General features: G+C 46.6%; 1 protein-coding gene across 5 annotated transcripts in view; it reads left to right on the forward strand.

The window, feature by feature from the left end:
- EXD3 (exonuclease 3'-5' domain containing 3) overlaps nt 1-13,543 on the forward strand; it is a 94,225-nt gene extending 80,682 nt beyond the window's left edge. For all 5 annotated transcript variants that reach the window (XM_078865426.1, XM_078865428.1, XM_078865427.1 and 2 more), the window contains 2 exons: nt 10,843-11,053; nt 12,792-13,543. In XM_078865426.1, the coding sequence (XP_078721552.1) occupies nt 10,843-11,053; nt 12,792-13,135 (555 nt within the window). In that variant the 3' untranslated portion in view covers nt 13,136-13,543. The remainder of the gene's footprint in view (nt 1-10,842; nt 11,054-12,791) is intronic.
- The last annotated feature ends 8,006 nt before the right edge of the window (nt 13,544-21,549 follow it).

Here is a 21,549-nt window from a genome sequence, read left to right on the forward strand (position 1 = left end):
CAATTACATTAGAATGTCACGTGGAGGAGTGGTGCAAGGGTTAGACATGGGAGCATAAAAGTATGGTACAATGGGTTTTTGCCGCATTTTCCCACAACGTAGAACAGCCCTGGCAAAACCACCTTTGACATGCTGGCATCATGCATGGTGACCACGCATTCAATCGCTATCCAGGCTCATGTCTGCTAAGCTGCTGAGCTCGGATAACATCGGGCATATTCTGGGTGGTTTGTTCATGGGCAGTGGTTGAATGTCGTGGTTCTAATTGTAACGCATTCTAGGTCAGTTTGGTGGCAAATTAATGAGTTGATAGAAACAAACAGCATATAGAAGGGTTGTTTTGTAGCCTCAAAGAAAAAAATCAATACGAAAATCCAAGCCGTATACTTTTTTCTGCGAGAAAAAAAAAAGAATAATGCAGAGAGTTCATAACAAGAAAAAAATACCTGAAATTCTAAGGGTTTTTTTTATCCCATTTATGCCTGGGGTCTTGAGCGAAAAAATGAAATCTGACGCACAACAAGTTGGCAATTTGTATCACAAAGCACGTAATCAGCTTGGGAAAGCTGTGCAAGTGCCCGATAGCAGTGTCCTGACGCAAACGCTCCGGCTGGAATGATTGGGGGGGGGGGCGGGGATGGGGAAGCGGGGCTTGGAGGCAGCGGCTGGGAGGACAGAAGAGAGGAGAAGGGGGATTTTTTGGAAGGCTCTGTTTACGTTGCTATTCTGGCGAGGCCTGGCCAATTGTTAGGGCCCCCTTCCCATGGGTCAGGCAAACGAAGTTCATAGTCGCTCCCTCTCTCCCCCCCACTCGGGACCGCACAAAACAACTATGCAGAACCGCTGTTATAACAACGAGTCCTATTTATTGATTTATTCATTTTATTGCACGTCCCCTTCTTGTTTGGTGGGGTTTTTTTTTTCCACACTCCCGAGTCGTGCGGTTGGTTGGACTCGCATGTACTGTGGCTTTGGAAAGCTGCCTCGGAGCAAGAGTGGTGAAGTGAGATATGCGGCGATGCCTCGCCATGTAACAGTAAATTGCCTTTGTCTAGCCCCCGCATGTTTATAGGCCATCTGCCAAGAGACGGCAGGGTTATATTTTACTCAAATATTTTAAAAAGACAACGTTGATAATCGGAATAACAAAAGTACGAGGGGGTAAGTTAGTAGGCGTGAGAAAGTGTTTTGCGATATTCCGTTGACCCTCCCGCTAAATTATTCATTCGGCCCATGGCACCCGCAATGCCACACGGACACGAGCGGGGGGGCATGAGAGAGACCCGAGTCCTCGAGCTTCACCGCCCCATTCCCACGCTCGCTCGCTCGACACAAGAAGCGAGAGGAGAGAAAGGTGCAGAAGTCATCACCGCTCTTGCCGTGCCACGCCACCTGTTCCGGTTGTGGCGGTGCTGGTGGCTGGGGGGATAAGATGATGGAATCGTGGTTGCCGTTCACACAGTTGTGTATATTTGCGTTTTGAGGTTGGGGGTTGCAGGCAAGGTTTTTTTTTTAATGCTTTTTGCCACTGGCCCTGTGCTCTGCGGCCGACAGTGTGGAAGTTTCGTGCGACCGGTGGCGCAAGCCCCCCCCTGGGAACAGACGCTGGTGTTCCGTAATGGGGCTGCGTGTGTTGTGTGTATTTCACTGCGCATGTGTATGTGTGTCGGACCACGCACACGTGGGGAGCAACGGGTTAGCACGCTTCGCTACAAATTCAGCGACACGAGTTCGATTCCTGCTCACAGCCAACAAGAGTGGCGATTATCTGAACTGATGCTGGGCCTCCCCAAGGTCGACTCGGTCTAAAATGAGTACCTGGTGCGATGTGTAAACATCGCCACTGGGGAGACAAAGGCGGCCGGTGTGGTGCCTGACACCCACCCCCCTCGTTTGTCGTGCCGGCATTCATAGCTCCTTTGCTAACAGCACTTGCCCCAACAGTCTGTTAAGACTATACGTAGGATAGCACAATCCACGGCAGCACCTGCAGCGCCTGCGCAAACTGCTAATAGCTCGGTATGCGCCTAGCTTGGGTCTTTGGCCGATGTGCCGATGTTGTCTCCCGTGACTGGCAGCTCGTGTGACCATTATGTCGCTTGTGTAGTAGCCGTTGTGGTTGACGACGGAGGCTTGTGGTGAGAAATTGTGCTGCTCACCTTTTTGTTTACAGTTTTTTTTTTGTGCGCACGAGACGAATATGCACGTATATGTTTTGAACTTCTTTCGCACCGTACCTAGCTAATGGGGGAAGGACAACAAACTAAACACACAAAGCAGTTCTAAAGAAATGAGGTTTCAGTCTAGATGATTAAAAGTGCATAGCTGCAGTGGCTTCCTAATATCGGAAGGGAGAGCATTCCAGACGGCCGCAGAAGCACATCTGAAAGCATGCGATGCACTGACCGTCTTTGTTCGATGGCCAGCCATATAAGTTCACTTGCGTTGACAAAAAATCAACCTTTTGTGAGGCGCTCTGGTGGCTCGGAGGTCAGCACTGAGCTGCTACTGCTTCACTCCTGGGCGTGATTCTGGGCAGTCGCTTGTAATTAAACCGGGTTCTCCAGTGTAGCGATTCCAGGGTTTCCAATGACTGCATACAAAAAAAACCACATCAGATCATATCTTGTTTTTGCACTTAGTTGGCCCAAGTTCCAGCTCTGGGAATTAATTTTAAAAATGCAATGTTTTTAAAGTCATATGGCAATCTCATAGTGCGCACAGTGTATCGTAAAGTACAACTGTGTAAATAATAATTTGACCACATGAAGGATTTTTCACGAGCCCAGTGAAAAAATATTTACTGCGGCCAATTCTCTGAGATTCGAGGTGGCATTGCAAGGACCACGAGTTGTGTTGGAGAGGCCTTCATCCAGCAGTTGATGCGCCTGTGGCTGATGACAAATGTTTGAATGTAAATGTAAATATTGTCTTTTGCCAATAGTACCCAGCAGCTGTTTATGCCCAAAATCACCCTAAATCCGCTCAAGCTCATAAGATCTCGGAAACTAAGCAGAGTTAAGCCTTGTTAGTACTCGAATTGGTTGCCAACAGTGCTTGCCAGGTGCTGTAGGCGTGGTACTCCGAGGAACGGTCAGGAGATGGCGGTACTGAGTGTCACCCCTCATATTCGTGGATTTTTCTATGGTTACTACTGTCTACCTCCCAAATACTCAACAATAGCAATGCACCAATTGTAACACTTTCTGTAAATAATGAGAAACTCATCAGACAGAACATTTGTGCAAGCCGGAAATAAATAACAAGAAGAATTGGGTCGAAAGCCTACGTGTTAAACTGAATAATACGAATAATAATAAATACGCAAAAGATTATTTCTAGACAGCAGCAGGCACGACTGTAACCATGGCGTCTGTCCTCCCATTATTCCTCGCATGCCACGTGACATAACCACGAACTGTGTGGACAATGCACACAGCCTGATTACCGGCATTGTCCAAACACCGCACAATGGCAGGGAGAGACCCTGCCGTGAACAGAGCCTTGAGACTCGGCTAGGCTTTCCTTGGTGGGTAATTGGCATAATCGGCATAGTTGCAGCATAGTTTTATACACGGATTTGCTAAGAGGCCATTGAGAATAAAACCCATTTACAAGGGGCCAGAGCCGTTCTTGTTTTGGCCAGTGCGCACCCCTTGCCACGGTTGTTGTTTGTTGGGGAAAGCGGTCGTGCAGTGGCCGCAGGGTGACTCAGCCCCTCGTGTTGCTGCACCCCCCCCCCGTCTCTCTCGTTCTGCCCAGTCAGACTTTGGTCTGCAGCTTATGAGAACCTGGCTCAGGGCCAAGTATCACCTCCAACCATCTTACCCGCATTCTACGCGCGGCGGAGCGAGTTGTAAACATACCGACTGTGTTTTTTTGTTCAAATTTTTTTTTATTTTCCTGGCAAATTTTTCGCGCCAAAATTTTGTCGGAACAATTTTAGCGATTGGTGGTGATGGTGGTGGTCATCCTTATCATCATCAGCCCCTGTACAAACAATCTACTGCTGGGTGAATGCCTGCCCAAGCTGCCTCCATCTCTCACGGTGCCTCGATGTAGCGATCCATGGAGTGCCTGCCAACGAGCTGATTTTCTTTCTCCTGTCTCCGTGATGTTTGTCCTCTTGGCGCATTTATCCCTTGGACTGCCACTCCGATGCTCGTCTTGACCCCCTGGCATGTGTGAAATACTGGACACCTGTGAAAAAGAGCTCCATAGCTCATCGGATTCCTCCAGAATATAAATAGATATTCTGATTCTTAAATAAATAGTCTGATACCTTCGAAAGATGCCTCCTGCCCAGACTCAAAAGGAAAGATGTTTTATAATATAAATTAGCCGTTATGAAATCCAAATTAATATTTTACTTTTCCCTCCAGCAATATGAAGAATTGCTAATTCAACTGAACGTGCTTTCATCTGATGAAAAGCATCTTCATTGTAAATGTAATTGTAACAATTTTGAATTAAACACCCAATCCTGCATTGCGAATGTAAAAGTGTTTATTGTATACTGTGTTCTTCAGGCTGGATAGAAGCCTCTTATGATGTATTATATTATACTGTATACTATGTCACATATCCAAACCATGTCTCAATATCCACGTTGCTACGTGGCTTTTCTTCCCAGTATGAGTAAGCAAGCTGATTATAAGTAAACATGTTTACAACTTACCCCATTCCCCCAGTGCAGGCATATCCAGATTGAGTTATTGGTGTAAGGTAATGAGACAAATTCAGATATCTTTCATGGCAGTGAATCCCTTCGTGTTAGAGAATGACCTGCGGCAGTGGATGTCACGGAACTACCTCGGAAATCCCTTCCAAGTGACCTCTGGTCTCCAAAGTAGGGAGCATAACTTTCCCACTCGCTCTGCCACTGACAGCAATGTTCATCACGTGACGGTCAAAGTTACATTTTGAATTCTCAGGCCTGGAATTTAGCCAATTGAAGTGCAGAATCAAGCTTAATGTCACGCCTTTTCGCGCAGTTATTGGTGACTGGGCTTGAGATCATCAACTCGTGATAAGAAGCCAGTTTACAAAAAAACACAATACAAAAAAACAACTCCTGGGTTTACAGGCAGTCGCTCAGAATCATACCCAGGATCTCATCGGTGCCAGCTCAGTGTTTTGACCTCCGAGCTACCCGGGCATGGTGTTTAGTTTTAGCCTCAATAAACGCTTCATTCTTCCTCTCCTCAATCTACACTTAATAGCTCCGCGTTTTTTTCTTTTCTTCTGGTGTTAAAATTACGATTAGCAAAGCTTTCATTTACTTAAACTTTTTTTTTTGTTACACCTACTGCAAGTGTCAGTTTCCCATCCACCCCACCCCCCCATAACATATGTGGATATCCTCACACCTTGGAAGGCGCGCGCTGTGACATTACGCAGCGTCTTGCCTCGTACTCCCGTTCCCTGGGGATAGCTGGCACTGTGCCCTTTTTCCCTTCCCGTTCAAAACCCCAGCTGTCATCGCGCGTGATGAATCACTTAGGATGTGCGTCCGTAGGGGCCTGCCTGCCACAGAGCTGAACACCGCAAGACCAGGCCTCGCATAATGAGGCTTGATTGTGTCCGTCCGTGCGTGCATGGATGTTGCACGCTGCATCAGCGCTGCTGGTGAACTTCCACGTGTGCGTTTTCCTATTCGGAATATCAAAAAATATTTTTAAAAAATTACGAATGTTTCATTTAAAATACGGGAGATTACAGCCATTCTCAATCCACCAAGGAATGAATGCCTCCCTATGCCATGTTGGTCAAGGGGTTTTATTTTTTCCCTATTCTTCACCACACAGTTCTGTGCGGGTGAAGGGGCGTAGAGGCAGGACTGGTTCAGATATAACTTTTCCACCGATGTTTGCGGATTCACAGAGCAGTGCTCGCTGATCACTGTAGTGTATTTTTTACGTCATTAGGGAGCCCTAATAGAAAAAAATATTGACTAATAGCACGTCTTAGATGTGTAACTTTCCTCTTCTTGTATAGTGCCAATGTCATATCTTGATTTGTTGACCATTATTATACCTATTAATATATAAATAAACACAAGTACATTATTTTTTTATTAACAGTAGTCAGACGTAGCAGTGCTTACAGTAAATAGGAGCCCACCCAAGCCCCAGGTGTTTTGCGCTGCATAGGAGAACTCAAAATAAGCTCGACTACAATAGTGTTGGGTTTCACCGGCGGTGCCAGGGTTCTTCTGCGTGCCTCCTGCAGATCGAGGAGGAGGGGGGGTCCCGTCCGAACCTGGATGCAGCTGTCGCACGCGCGAAACATTTTCAGATGAATGGTTGACGCGTGGAGAAGAGCCGCGGTGCTACGTGTGGACTTTCTGTCACGTGTCGTCAGCCGTCGTTTTTGTCGTCGGGCTTTTGACCCCGCTGCTGCACGATGATCATTCTGCGCAAACGCCCAACGAGCAATGATGCTCCCCGCGGTTTTGATGCTGGCACGGTCGCACGCGTTGCCAAACTGGGCCTTCGCCTAATACGTGGATTAATCGATTGAAATCAATGCTTACTTACGTGCACATACTTGTCAATCTACTGCTGGATGAGGGCCTCCCCACGCCGTGCAGGTCATGAGGGCTGTTTGGCCGAAACTTGGCTATGCTGATCGGTGCGGGTTGGTGATGAATAATTAATATTTTGTACGAATTATATTCTACTATCACATTAGCATATCATGTGGAGGACTGGTGCGAGGGTGAGTGCTCTGTGCGATGAACCCAGCGACATTAGTTTCATTCCTGTCCACGGATAACGTTGGTGGTGACTTATATCTGAACCAGTCCTGGGCTCCTTTAGCAATTTGCACCAACCAGCGCGGTGAAGTATGGTCAAACAACCCCTGATGGCAGATACGGCTTTGGGAGGTTTGCATCCAGCCGGCAGTGGATTGACATTGTACTTTATGATTGTTAAGTTTATTATTGTTCGGGGTGGAACAATTCACCCCATATCCCAGCGATTCATGGAATTTTTACGATTCAAGAATCTATATATTTTTGACAAAGCTATGAAATAGGGAGCCATTCTCTAGGAGTCTTATGACCAAGGGTTGTAAAAATACATGTTATATACAAAATTATAGAGCAAACAAAACTGTCTAAACAAGAAATAAAAAGTGAAAGAAGAATATAAATGAGATGGTAAAAATTAAACTTGCAAAGTACTCCACTCAAATAGTGGCAATTAATTGAACTGCCAGGAAAGGGTGACCCATTTCTTGCTTTCTGCAAATCAACTATTAATGTTATGCATTCCAAGCCAAGAGTGCAATCACGCCATTTAGCAGCAGAAATTTGACACTTTACAAACGCAATTCAACATCTCATGGTGGCTTGTTCAGAGTATTAAACCTTTTCTCTTTGATTATTTTAATCTTAAATACCCCTACAGTTTCATAGGGGATTGTCATATAGAGAGACGAAGTGTGTTAAACGAGAGGTAAATATGATACCACCCATTTAGTCCTAAAGCAGTGCGATTGTAGCTTGCGGAATAGTCGCAAAAACTAAAACTTGTTTTACGTGATAAATTTAGATGGTGTCCTGACCTCGACCAACACAGACGGAAACAATAAAATGATAAGTGACCACCCAGGACTGATTGCTGTTTTAGCGTGACCTACCACATGACCCACGCCTATTGGGAAGTTCACATTTTGTTTAATTTGTTTAGCAAATTGATTTAAAAGCACGGGAGAGCTTGTACGTCGAGACTTGTCCACAGTGGTAAGTGTGGCTTGGCCTGAGAGTATGAACCCTTGGTTTGACAATCGCAGAAAAAACACCGCAGGGCACGCAGCTGCATCAACACCCTGACACCATCTCCAGCACTTTCTGCATGCAGTGGTCACATTGCTACGTGCCATTCATGTATAGCTCCTCCAAACTGCAGCGTTAAGGAAATAAACCGTGGCTATTTGATGATTAGTGGAAGTAGCGGTGCAATGGTTTTTGAATCTGCAATCGGGGTACTCGTTTTGACATTGTTGTGAATTTAATGTCTGCAGCTGTCGCGTAAATCCACTACAACATATACGAACTGAGAGATCTAGATTCTTACCGACGTGAATCGATGCATGTGTCAATATAAAAAAAAACAATATTGTCACTCAACAATTATAATCTATGCGTTGTTACGCTTCTGCTTAGGAGTGTTTGTGAGCTAATTTTGCTTTGGAAAATAGGTGGCACACGAAGTGGAGGTGGGAGGGGCTGTGGGGGTCAGTGAAAGTGTACTCGAATTGTGAATGTTGTGGGTTTACTCTCCAACATACTGGTGCTGCTGTACTAGTAACGAATATGGCACGTTTCGTTTACATGACAAACCTTACTAATTGGCTGTCGGGTGGTGGCAGGTTTAACGACACATTTATATTTACGCGATCTAAACCAAAAACCTCTTATGGAGTAGAACAACACTGCTGTATGAATCTAGTGACCCGAGTTCGATTCCTAGCAAATGACTATTATCAGCCATGAGTAATATCTGTGCTAGTTTTTCAGCCTGTTCCCCCCCCCTCAACCTTTCACCAACTCACACTGACCAGTGTAGTTGGGTCAAACAACCTCCCACGTGACTGACGTCGTGTGGGGAGGGCCTGAACTGTCAAAGGGTCGTAAATTGTTATCACGAATACAACTTTATGAAAATTAAAGGGCAGTGGTTTGTTGCCTCCAACAGTAGGTCAACAAAGGGGGCTGGAAATAATGATTTGTAATGGGTGGCGTACAAATTAGCAAAGTGTGTGTTGGTGGGGAGGGTTCATTTAATTTACATGCTCAATTTCGCTGTGATATACCGCGCAACACAATGGGCTGCTCATGTGAAGAATGTCGTGGGATCGCCAAGATGCGTAAGTAAACGGGACATCCGGCAGCCTCAGAAGGTTGGCGATCATGCTCGCTAGCCCCGAGCCTGCCTCGCTGCTACGTCCGCCCTGCGAGTTGTTTGTGCAGTTTTTTTTGCAGGAGGCTGTGGGTGGGTGGGTGGGGAGCGGTAGTGTGGCGGTTAGCGCACTGCTCTACGAACCCGGCGAACTGAGTTCGATTCCCACTCACGGCCAACACCAGTGACGATTATCTGAACCGGTCCCGGGCCTCCTCTAGGTCGACTCGGCCTCAAATGAGTACCCGGTTGCGGTGTGTAAACATCGCCACTGGGGAGACAAAGGCGGTCGGGCGTGGTGCTGGCCACCCACCCCCTCGTGTACCGTTCTGGCCTTCATAGGTGCTCGCTAACAGCACTTGCCCCTACAGTCTGTTAAGGCTACACGGGGGATCTTTGTCTTTGTGTGAGTGGGTGGGTGGGGAGCGGTAGTGTGGCGGTGAGCGCGCTGCTCTACGAACCCGGCGAACTGAGTTCGATTCCCGCTCACGGCTAACATCAGTGTTGATTATCCGAACCGGTCCCGGGCCTCCCCCCTAGGTTGACTCAGCCTCAAAAGTGTTGTGTGTAAACATCGTTGTTCGGGAGACAAAGGTGGCCGGGCGTGGCGTTGGCCACCCACCCCCTCGTGTGCCGTGCCGGCCTTCATAGGTGCTCGCTAACAGCACTTGCCCTAACAGTCTGTTAAGGCTATATGGGGGGTCGTTGTCTTTGTGTGCGTGTGTGTGGGTGCATGTGTGTTCCTTTCAACCGGACTCTCCCCAGCCTCCGGTTGCCCAGAGTAAACAAGCTATTAAACGGTTCTTTCTACCTGTGATGTATTTTATGTGCCCTCTCCTGTCAGGATAATGGTGCAGATGCCCAGTTATCTGTCTGTTTTATTGGAGTTTCTCCGCATATTAGGTGTGCATCCCAGGGGGGGGAGGAGGGGGTCTTCCCATTAATGCAGCAGTCTCACGCTTCACACTGCTTCATGTCGAAGTGTACATGTACATATGTACAGCCAGCCCTTTTGTCAATCCACTGCTGGATGAGGGCCTGCTCATGCTGTGCAGGTTGTGGGGGGATTATTTGATGCCACGCCACGCTGGTAAGTGTGGATTGGTTAAAGCGCAGAGCATAGAAGTGGGGGTATGGAAGTACAGTACAGCTATGAATTTTGCTGCACTATATTAGTTCGTGGTAAAATGTGATTTTCAACCAGATGAGAGCCCATGGAGGCAACACATCTCTTTTGTTGCAATGAAGAACTGTGCGAGTGCATGCACACACACCACACACATTCACGCAGTGCAGTACAATACCTGCAATTTGTATGTTTTAACAAAGAAATACTGGCCTTAGTAGGTCCTCACGAACAACACGCAGCACAGCAGTTTACAAGGCCAACAGGAGGATCGAGTTTTGCCTTTTAATGTTTTTCAACTAAGGTTGAAAGCGTTTACGCCAGGGGTTAGCAACCTTGCGGCTCCAGCACCGCATGCGGCTCTTTAAGGACTGGCTTCGGGACGTTATTTATTAATGACCACCACCGTCTCGTATTCACATTGCATTGCGGCTCTTGAAATATTGAGGTTCTTTTTACCGAATTCGAACATAAATTGCTCCTTGTTATTTTGGTTTATGCAATGGCTCCATCCGTCCGATTGTTCGTAACGAGGAGGGGAACTTGAACTCCCTTAATGATGGTTGCTTTTAGGGACTTACGTTTCTTGCATACTGGCCAAATTGTTCAAACTATTGCCAAAATCGTGGAGAAACATATCGGAGCATATCGGAGTTTTTTCAAATAAGCAAACATTTAAACGTTGACAGCTTACAGTACTGATAACTCGTGTTGGAAAGCGTTACATAATCCATGCTGTAGGTGTGACTTTTTCCAACTTGTTTTTTTTTTATATCATTGTCGTTTTTTTATGGCGCTGGAACGCAGGTCTGCAACGGCAACCGCTACATGAAGATTTCGGGAGCAGACATGGCCAGGGCGGCTGTGACGAGGAGGGAGCTGCTGCGAGCAACGACGGGACTGGTCGATCCCGAGCCGGGCTACGGCGGCGTACTCGGAGATGACCTCGCGGACGAGGCCCAGGGCTGCGTCGAGCCCGGCGGTGTACGTTGGTCACCGGCGGTGGCTCCAACCCAAGGTGAGGCGTGGAACCCTGGCTCGCGTGTGTCGACGCTGTCAAAATAATTTCACAACATTTCAAGATCAGAAAGGTGGAGAATGAGCGCCGAAAACTTTGGCAAGCGTTTCGAGGTTACACTGCCCTCGGTGTTGTCAGATTTTAGTTGAAGATTTGGCAGCTTCTTTGCTTGCGCAACGCCAATGGTACTGCAGGCAGATGTGGTGGCTCTTAAAGTGCACGCACACCTCCTCTGTACTTCTCACAGTTGTGCAGAGGTAATTGTGTATAGAAACATAACTACGGTGGGGAGCATTGACACAACAGTTAGCATACTGCTCTGTGAACCCAGCGACCTAAGTTTGATTCCCGGCAATGGCTACCATTAGTCGTGAGCGATATCTAAACTAGTCCTGTCCCCACCTCCCACCCTTCAGCATCCCACAATTACCAGTGTGGTGATGTACAGCTAAACAACCCCTATAACTGACGTGGAAAAGGAATTCCTTCATACAGCAGTGGATTGACAAAATGTTATACATTATTGTTACTGTCTAGGGGATGGGTGGAGCATTACAATCTAAGCAATTATGAGTAAGGAATTGTCTCCTTGAGGCTGTACTCTATGTTAGTGAACTATGTGAAGTAAGTGCCTCATCGTCTAATGTATCACATTTTACTGCAGGGAGTAGCCCAGGACCGGTCCATATATCACCCTCTACCAATGTTACCCATGAGTCAGAAATCAAACTTACGTCGCACAGGTGCGTCGCGCAGGGCGCTAACCACTGCAATACCGTTTCATGTCACATTACCTTTATTACCCCCCCCCCCCCGCCGAGTCGTGATTCCATAATTCATAAGCAAGTCGATAACTTCCTTTTGCCACTTTTTCTGGAAATGCTTTTCTTTAATTCTCAAAAACGAAAAATGTCACCATTTGCTTTGCAAGATTTTTCCCATCGCCTCCCGTAGTGGATTTGGGCCTGAACGCCTGGGACACGCTGCCACAAACAGCAGCCTTAACAGAGACGTCTCTCGACTTTTGCCGCGTCAATATTTGTTCACCTGAGTTGCCAAAAAGCCACACGGCAAACACGCCGGGAGGAGGTGCCCCAACAGACACTCGGCTTCAAACGAGAGCCCTGTTTGGTCCTCCGGTCGGGCTGAGAGCTTGGGCCACAGCGTTCTCTCATGGGCGCAAAATCGTAGCACAGCTCAAGGCTTGCCTTGTTTCGCCGTAGACTTGACAAAAATCCACATTGGCCCCAGTCGTTTACTGACATGAGGGCGCGAACATCCACAGGTCTGATGTTGAGTGTGTTTAGCGGATGTCAATAAAAGTTAGCCGTGTTTGTCAAGAGCCTCTTGCTTGTTGAGTATGGTGGGAATTGGACTTGGGTGAACAATTTTCGTGACTGTGCTTGTATTGTTACATATCCATCAGTTTTTTTTCTGGATTTGAATTTTCTGAAAAAAATTCAAGAATAAAACTTGTGTAACTTAACATGTTTGACTTTCTCTTACTGCAAAACTTTAAAAAATGTGTTCTTTTTACAGAATAAAATATACCTTGTATATAAATAAATACTTCCATCAGACTTTTGGAATTACATTGAGGATTTTAATTCAAATGTTGTATTAACCTTGAGACATTTAGAAAAGTTTGAAAATTACCCAAAGCTAAGTTCAGTGTCATGCTATTTATTATGCTTATGATGCCCCGCCTGTACCATGTTTGTCTACTTTACATCTGCAGATTTTGCGGGTAAAAGCTGGCAAGAAGGTGTGGTGGCACTCCCCGTTCCGGAGAAGACGATGTCAAGGGCGAGCGAGAGTTGGTCTTCGCGGACACCACGATACTACCCGGCCTGCTTCGTGGAGAATCAAGAACTTGATGCAAACACGGCATCATTCGCAAACGGAACCGCGCTCCTGGCCGAGGCAATTCCCCAAGGTGTCTTGGAAACGGTGCAGCTCTTTTACTGCTGCGTAACTTGCGGGAAGGTGTTCTGGGAGGGGTCGCACTTTTCTCGCATCCTCTCGCAGTTTGCCGATGTGCTGTCCACGGAAGGCGACACCTCCACGTTTTACGAGTCGTAGAATTAGCCGAAAGGTGGGTGTTGCAACAAAAATAATTACGCTTAAAATTGTTCGGTTGCGTTCAACGGTTGAAGAAATCTTTCTTGGTGTTACGTTAGTTTTAAAGTCTTAAAACTTACAAATTTTAAGGTCGTCTTATTTGTCTATTAAAAATTAAAGAATTCTTTCTAATTTTTTTAAATTGTTTAATATGAAACCAAAGTTTTGTGGGATGGTTTTAAGCATGGTTTAATCTTTATTAACAGTCGGATGTTTTGGTTTTGAGTGTAAAAGTTATCCAGAAGACTTAAGCAGCCAATGTACATCTGCATTTGCTTAAAGCTGTTACTCTAGGTTTATGGCAAACATCACAACACGATTTACATTGTTTTGTGATAAGAATCTGGTGATGAAAATAAACGCTTTTGGTGCTTTCATATTGTTCCAGAATTCTGTCCACTGACACTGGTTGTGATGAGGTCAAATGTCTTTATCTCGGCATAGCATATGCTCAGCAGATAAAGCTGAATCCACAAATGCTTTCTTGCCTGCGTTTTGCAGCACACTGATGTTTCAGTATCAGAGTTGCAAAAATTTCAAACTTTGGTGAATTCCCATTGTGCTGTTTCGGGTCAAAAGGTGCATGCCCTGAGTTTAGTATTTCTGAAATGAAAGCTTATGCTAAACTGCAACGATGTGTGTACATCTCCGTTCTCTTTATACAGCTTAATGATTGCATCCAGTGTGCTGATTTTGGCTGCTACAGACATGGAATATTATAAAATAATTAAATGTTAAAAGAATTATATTTCTTTACACGTGCAAACATTTTGCTGTATCTGCAATTTTCACATCCCCTGGATCATAGCAAATCACTCAAATGTGCCTGCCGAGAACATGCCTATATATATAATTTTTTTATCAGCTTTATTTGGAAAACAGCAGCGCAGTGGTTCGCACACCACGCCACAAACCCCCGGCTGCTCAGTTCGATTCCCAGCTACGGCCAACATCGTTGACGAGCGATATCGGAACCGGTACCCACAGCCCACCCTACTTCACCAACCTGCACCGACCAGCATCGACCAGCATGGTGAAATATGGTCAAACAGCCCGACCAATGCGGTGCGTGCGGGAGGCGTTCATCCAGCAATGGTTTAACAAAGAGCTCCATATTGTCGTGTCCATACCAAATCCAGATGACGTGAATCAACCCACACCAGTCAGCTTTTCAGATACAGCCCCTTACAAGGGCACCAGCCTGCAGAGGCACGCGCACTCAATCGGGCATTGGCACAACCGCAGCAGACCTCGTTCACTTAGCTTTACATTTGTTCCACATTCGTAAAGATAGGGGAGCCCTAAGGACCAGCACAGATGTGGAATGTTACATGTGGCAACGTCTCTCCCCCCTCCACCCCTGCAAACGCTTCAAACACTGCTGCTTCACAAAAACCGAGTGTAAAGACCCAACTATTTTTGATCTGCCAAGACCTCTGAAAATTATCAGCGTTCTTTGCTCAGCCACAGTGACTTCTTGTGTTTAAACTCAGCTGGAGATTTCTTACCCCCCCCCCTCTACCCTACAGTAAATGCACATGTTGTTTTGGGTTTATAACTCGGGAGCTACCGAACAATTTTTCAAGCCATATAATACCCCATTATATTTATCCTTATCTCAATCAGGCATCTGCTCCGTAGTGCATTGTACAGTGACTTGCATATGCAGCTCACTTTTTTTTTTCACTTGCGTGACGAGTGATGAGCCGATGCAGCCGACTAGAGTTTGCTTAATAACAGGGAACCGAGGGGGGTGGGGTATTGTATTTCAAAAGGTTGCAGGTTTTAAAATTGTGTTTGTCTGTTTGTCTCATTATTCTCGTATGGCTTTTGCGGCCCTTTTATATCTTACCCAGCGGATTCGCCCTCTGCAACCACAGAGCCACTGCGATTGGGAAGCCTTGGTTCTTCGTCTCTGTGAAACGCCTCGCCGATGGAGTTTGCGTTGTGTGTGTCTCTTTCTCTCCGTGGTGGCGTGGATTTTTCTCCGGGTCCTTCGGGTTTTCTCTCCACATTTAGAAACATGTTTTTAGAGTATTTGGGCTGATATATATTTCCACATAAGGCCACTTCGTTGAGCTATCATTTGTGATAGCCAGATCGCTTCTGAAAAATAGCTATATAACTCAGTGGGCCTTGTTAAAATAAAATAGAAAATAGTGATAATGCAAGCAGTGCGTCAAGGGACAACACCAAACTCTAGCCCACAACTACAATCTTTTAGGTTTTGTTCACCCCTTCTTCCCACAAAGCCTGCAAGTGCCCCAGCCCCGCATTACAGTGCGTGCCTGTGCGTTGCTAAACGTTGGGTGTAATTCCTCGGGTAATTAGGGGCAGGTTTATACCACAGTGCGTGCATTGGGGTGTAAAATACGACGTTTCACCCACTCCACCCGCCCATTCTCCATTCTGCTCTCTTTCGACACTGGTGGGTTCCAACACAATCCAGCTCACAACCAGATCAGAAAGATATGTGGCCGGTCCTAAAAACCACAACATAAATTGGGATTTTTTTTCTTTCGAAAATGTCCTACCAACCCAAAAAAGCTCAGTGGGAGGAAGTTTTCTCTGGCACAGGGTCCGTCTAAACTCGCGTTGGCCTCTATTGTGTGAAAACACCACAGATGATGGATTCGTGTTGATTGTCAAGAGAAGGGCCAGTCCAGCTCTTCACACCTTTTGCCCATCCCACTCTCTCCTTGCAGCCACCGCCGTATTGGAAGGGAAAGAGGGCCACAAACCTTGCCCACAATACCGCACTGAAAGAGCCCCCCTCTCATTCCTCCAAGCAGGCAAGGCAGGCGAGGCAAGGGGCATCCTTCTTGTACTCACAACCCGAGCACACCCCACCCAAGGCAACAAACAGCGTCGTTCGTGCACAACGCCGGGCAGCCCAACAGATGCGCGACCATCGTTCGGCGCGCCGATGGGAACCAGAGCGGGAGATTTTCCCACGCCTTGACGTCACCGCCGACATACCAGCAGCAGCAGCAGCGTCGTGCAAAGGGAGAGAGGAGAGAGAGAACGGAGGCGGACCGAGAGAGCGAGGAGGTTGGGTGGTGGTGGGGGGGTGCTGAACGCGTGGATGGTGGTGGGGGGAGTAAGGCGGAGGAGGTGGGGGGTGGAGGTTGTGGTGGGTGGGGGGAGGGGCGGTCACAACCGCAGGCCACGCCTACTCAGCATTCGCTGGCCGACCAATGGGGTTGCAGAGCCCCACCGGCCGAGGGAGAATCTCACGGAGCGACGCGCCCATTGGCTGCCGCGAGGGGAGAGGAATGCGAAGTTCCCACGCCCAGCGGTGAAATTCAACGCGGGGAGCGGCAACTCGATACAGTGGCCGTGGTGGCCGTGGGCCGCGGCTTCTGTCTTCATCGCTCTCTCCCGTGTTGCGTGTGGGTAGGAGGAGCAGGAGATGCAGGAGAAGCACCCGCGAGATGAATGAAATTTCGCGCTCCTTTTTTGTGTCCTGGGGGGTGGTGTGGTTGTGTAGGATGCGTAGTTAAATCTTAACTTAAAGCTTTCGTGACTGCGGGAATTCATATTCTTTGGGTCTTTCGGTAAAGTCACGTAGATGGGTTCAAAGAAAATAAAAACTGCCCATATTTTTATTATTTTTTGGTTATTTTCTTTGAACCTATCTACGTGACTTTACCGAAAGACCCAAAGAATAGGATGCGTAATTGTCAACCCGTACGGTCGAACCCCGTAATCTTGTACAGGGAAATATTATTTGGAGGTCCATGCGGTGTGCAGCCGTTTCAATACGTGGCAAAAAAACAAGTTTTTGTCTTGTTTGTGTTTCTTTGCAGGAGGAACGTTGATATTTATAAGGGCACGGGGTGACCAATGAGCTGTGAATTGGTCTGTAATAAGTAAGAGGCACTGACAAGGGGTTGACAGCGATGAGAATGTGTTGTGGTTTCAGTCGAGATGTTAACTCCATCGCCTGGTGTGCAGAAAGTCGTCGGGTCAGAATATTTGTAGCAGAGGAATCCGAAGAGCTGTAAAGTAATGTTTCACATGTCTAGTAGGGGTGGGTAAGAAAGTTACAACAACGAACAACACAAAAACACGAAAAATTTCGATTTAAAGCTTTCGTGACTGCAGGGATTCATCTTCTTGGTTCTTTTGGTAAAGTCACGTAGACGGGAAATAATAAAATAATACAAATTTTACAATTAAATTCTCACGACGTTTCGATTGCAACACAAGCAATCATCAGGTGTGAAAACCACAGCAAAAAAAACGCCACTTTAAAAAATATATATTGCTGTGGTTTTCACACCTGATGATGATTGCTTGTGTTGCAATCGAAACGTGAGAATTTTCTTGTTTAATTTTTATTATTTTATTATTTCCCTTCTACGTTAATTTACCGAAAGAACCAATAAAAAAACACGATAGTTTGCGTGTCCTCTCTTCCCGTGGTCGAGTGGATTTTTTTTCTTTCCGGGTCCTGCGGTTTTTGCTTCTACACATATATATAAAGACGCTTTTGGCGTATTTGGCTGCTCTACATTTCCACTTTATAAGGCACTTAATTAAACAATCAATTCTGATAGCCAGGTCGCTTCTGAAAAAGATCGATATAGCTCAAGAGGGCCTTACCTGGCTAAAGTAAAAACTAAAAAATGTGTTCAGTTATGCACTCCGCTGGTGTACCAAGCAAACGCATCAGGTGCATATCAACGGGGCGATGTGCAAGCCACATCTCTCCCTTCGTAAATGTGGAAATTAGAAGTCATGATCTGCGGGTAGAGTGTGATTGTGGCCGTGCTGCCTAAACTATGGAACCATTTACATTTACATTGAGATCTCTTTTACCAGTGGCAAAATAAAGTAGTAGGTTTTTACCCTTTTAAACTGGTACAAAACTGACACCTTTATTCAAGGCATCATGTTTGCAATAACCACAACACAAGTAGTCAAAAAAGCAACTCTGATAATGAAGTTGATTGGACTAGGCTCTAAAGAAAGCCGTCTCGGGTGTGGACCAATCACCTTCAAGGACAGTGCATATTATTATCATTATCAGAGTTGATTCTTTTTGTTTGCTTTTTTGACTACTTGTGTTGTGGTTATTGCAAACATGATGCCTGGAATAAAGGTGTCAGTTTTGTACCAGTTTAAAAGGGTAAAAACCTACTACTATGGAGCCATATTCAGCACTGCAGTAATCCCATAGAGGCACGTGGACTCGAGGATACATTAAAGACAAACACCAAGGTGCAAGTGGCCATACAACACAAACTCGACTATATTTAAATCCTTTATATTAAGTTCACTTGCTTGCGCGCTTACGCGCGTGCAAACATTTCGGTCGTTTTTTAACCCACTTCCCGTGATCCAATCGAGCTGACATTTTGCACACAGACTCGTTGTGCGTGACAATTTTTTCGTGAAAATTTTTTTCCAAAATTTTACACTTTTTAGGAAAAAATAAATTATATTTAATTACCAATTGCTTAATGGTGGCAGGCAATCATCTGACCCATAGGTGGCAGCCATCTCAAGCCAGAGGACGAGAGGACTCTAGCCGCCACGCATATAAAGGATTTATAGTGAAAAACTTAGTTTTTACGGGTTAATTTTTTTGTTATAAATCACCGCAGTCTGCGCTCCTTCATTGGCGGAATCGCTAAAACTCGACGAACTCTCCCCTCCCAGCCCTCTCGTGGCCAGCAAACCTCAATATTGGCGTTGACCTCCTGAACATTAGTTTTACACAGGACACTGTCAGCCTCCGATTACGGAATCAGCCATTTCATATCTTTAACTCGTAAGGGGACATCCATTCAGTACGCATGGAGGGGGGTGAACCCAAATGCGTACCCTTGCGTATGGGGGGGTCTATTGACAATGTACGCATAGGAAACGGTGGGGGGGGGGGGTGTGAAGCCTCGATAATAATTTGTCTACATTGTCCTTCAAATGAGTTAGATAGTCCGGCGGTGGACTGTCTGTTTGCTTAAACACGTGAATATTATTCATCCTTGATCGTTTCTGGGTGGATTAAATATCGGCCGTTCTATAGGATGGGGGGGTGTAAAAAGTCCGCGTGCGTACAGGGAGGGGGGTGAGGGGTCACGTTTTGACAGATTTTTGCGTACCTACTAAGTGGATGGCCCCCGGCGGTTTCCTTCACAGTAAGCTTCATCGTCAGCCATGTCAATCCACTGCTGGATGAAGGCCTTCCCAAGCTATTGGCCGTGCCTCATGGTCCAACAATGCAGCGAGCACCTTTCACGCGAAAGCCAATCTCATTGCTCCATCTCCGCGGGGGATTTATTCCTGGGCACTGTTTCCTGCTTTTGGTTGCTTCTGGGTTATTTTTGCCCACTGGCCATAATCACTTGGAGTGAGCTGTCTTGCTTTCCGAACAGCTCAGAATCAGAATCTTTATTCTGGAGGAATCCAGTGAGCGATAAAGCTCTTTTTCACGCATGTCCAGTTGAGGTACAATCGTTCGCTCTGAGTAATGTACATACATCACGAGCAAAATATATTAACATGATGCTGGCAGACTCCCATAAACATAGCACAATAACACAAATAACGTTTTTGATGTGCTATTAAGAAGGGCCATTTCCCAAAACGTTGCCTATTATATATTTACTGTTAAGGCAAAAGTGTTTTTGACAAATGTGGAGTGAGCTTGTGCATCACTGTCAAAGCAACATCACCACATAATTAGTAAATGTTCATGTACCAGTGTTAATTACTGGAATTAACATTGAGCAATTCATTTCAATGATGCTATGAATTTTGGGATTAAACTCCAGATTGCACACTGCATGTTTAAAGTTTGAATTTTGATAACAACCAAACTTTCTGTAAATTGGTTTCCAACATCACGTAGTATTTAAAAATCAATGTTTTAATTTATTATCAACACAATCATTGCCATTTATATTGCCATCACAAAATGCCTGCATAGTTTATTGTTTAAGCACAAATGTACGTTGAGTTCCCCTTTGTAATTTACAGCAATTTAAGGTAGGAATTGCTGAACGTGCTTTTTATGGTTTTAGGAAACTAACCACTACCCTTTTAATGTATAAACCTATCTTAATATAACAACATTCTAACAATGCACAGTCTTCATGGCAGGCTCCTCCCTCTCGTCTGTAACCTTAATGATACGTTAAGAAATCCTATGTAAAATGCACGATTTTAAAAGACACTGAGAAGATGAGAAACGCCTGGATGAAGGTTTGAAGTGCAGTGCGCTAACCGCCGTACCACCGCTCTCTCCATACATTACAAGGTAAAGGTACAGCCCTGCAATTGCTCGCTCACGCCACTGCTGGCGGAAGGGCATCCACTTAATTGGAGCACTGGAGAGCGCCTCTAGATGGTATTTGGCCTACTCTTCCACGTTGGCCACATTAAACCACACCGCACGCGAGTGTGACAATCACTAACAACCACCACGGTGACAGCATCGAACGTGTTCATGTCGGGTGTTACACGGCATATCGGGTGAATTGACTAACTGAACAATGTGCGAATTAACTAACGTGTGTCATTCATTCAAACATAACTCCCACTTATTATTTATGTTATTAACATCGCCAGTAATACGTGTGTGCGGGTAGGTTACATACGGTACGGTAATACGCAACCAGTTATCATTTGTTAAGTGAAGAGCGGCGTGGGGCTGGTTCTGGTGGGGCTGGTGGTGGTTGGGGGTGGTGGTGGGGCTGGTGGTGGTTGTTGTGGTGGTTGAGGCTGGTGGTGGTGGGGGCTGATAGTGGTGGTTGGGGGTGGTGGTGGCGCTGGTGGTGGTTGTTGGGACTGGTGGTGGTGGTTGTGGTGGTTGAAGCTGGTGGTGGGGGGGGGGCTGATGGTGGTGGTGGGACTGGTGGTGGTTGTGGTGGTGGTGGTTGTTTGGGCTGGTGGGGCTGGTGGTGGTTGGGGCTGGTGGTGGGGGCTGCTGGTGATGGGGCTCGTGGTGGTGGTGGTTGGGGCTGGTGGTGGTTGGGGCTAGTGGTGGTGGTGGGGGTGGTAGTTGGGGCTGGTGGTGGTTGGGGCTGGTGGTGGTGGTGGGGGTGGTGGTGGGGCTGGTGGTTGGGGCTGGTGGTGGTTGGGGCTGGTGGTGGTGGTGGGGCTGGTGGTGGTGGTTGAGGCTGGGGCTGGTGGTGGTGGGGCTGGTAGTTGGGGTTGGTGGTGGTGGGGGCTGGTGGTGGTGGGGGCTGATGGTGGTGCTTGGGGTCTCCGCAGCACGGTTTAGAAACAGCGACGTCTGTGCGGCGCGCGACAGAGGAGACCGCCGTAGGGGGTGGCTGGGGTGAACCTCTTCTCCATTGAAACCCCCGACCACCGCCACCACCCCCCCAGCGTTAAAAAGCCCCGCGTCTGTCTGCGGAGTTCCC

The sequence above is a fragment of the Lampetra fluviatilis genome, chromosome 20 (assembly GCF_964198595.1).
Source record: "Lampetra fluviatilis chromosome 20, kcLamFluv1.1, whole genome shotgun sequence".
Classification (NCBI taxonomy): domain Eukaryota; kingdom Metazoa; phylum Chordata; class Hyperoartia; order Petromyzontiformes; family Petromyzontidae; genus Lampetra; species Lampetra fluviatilis.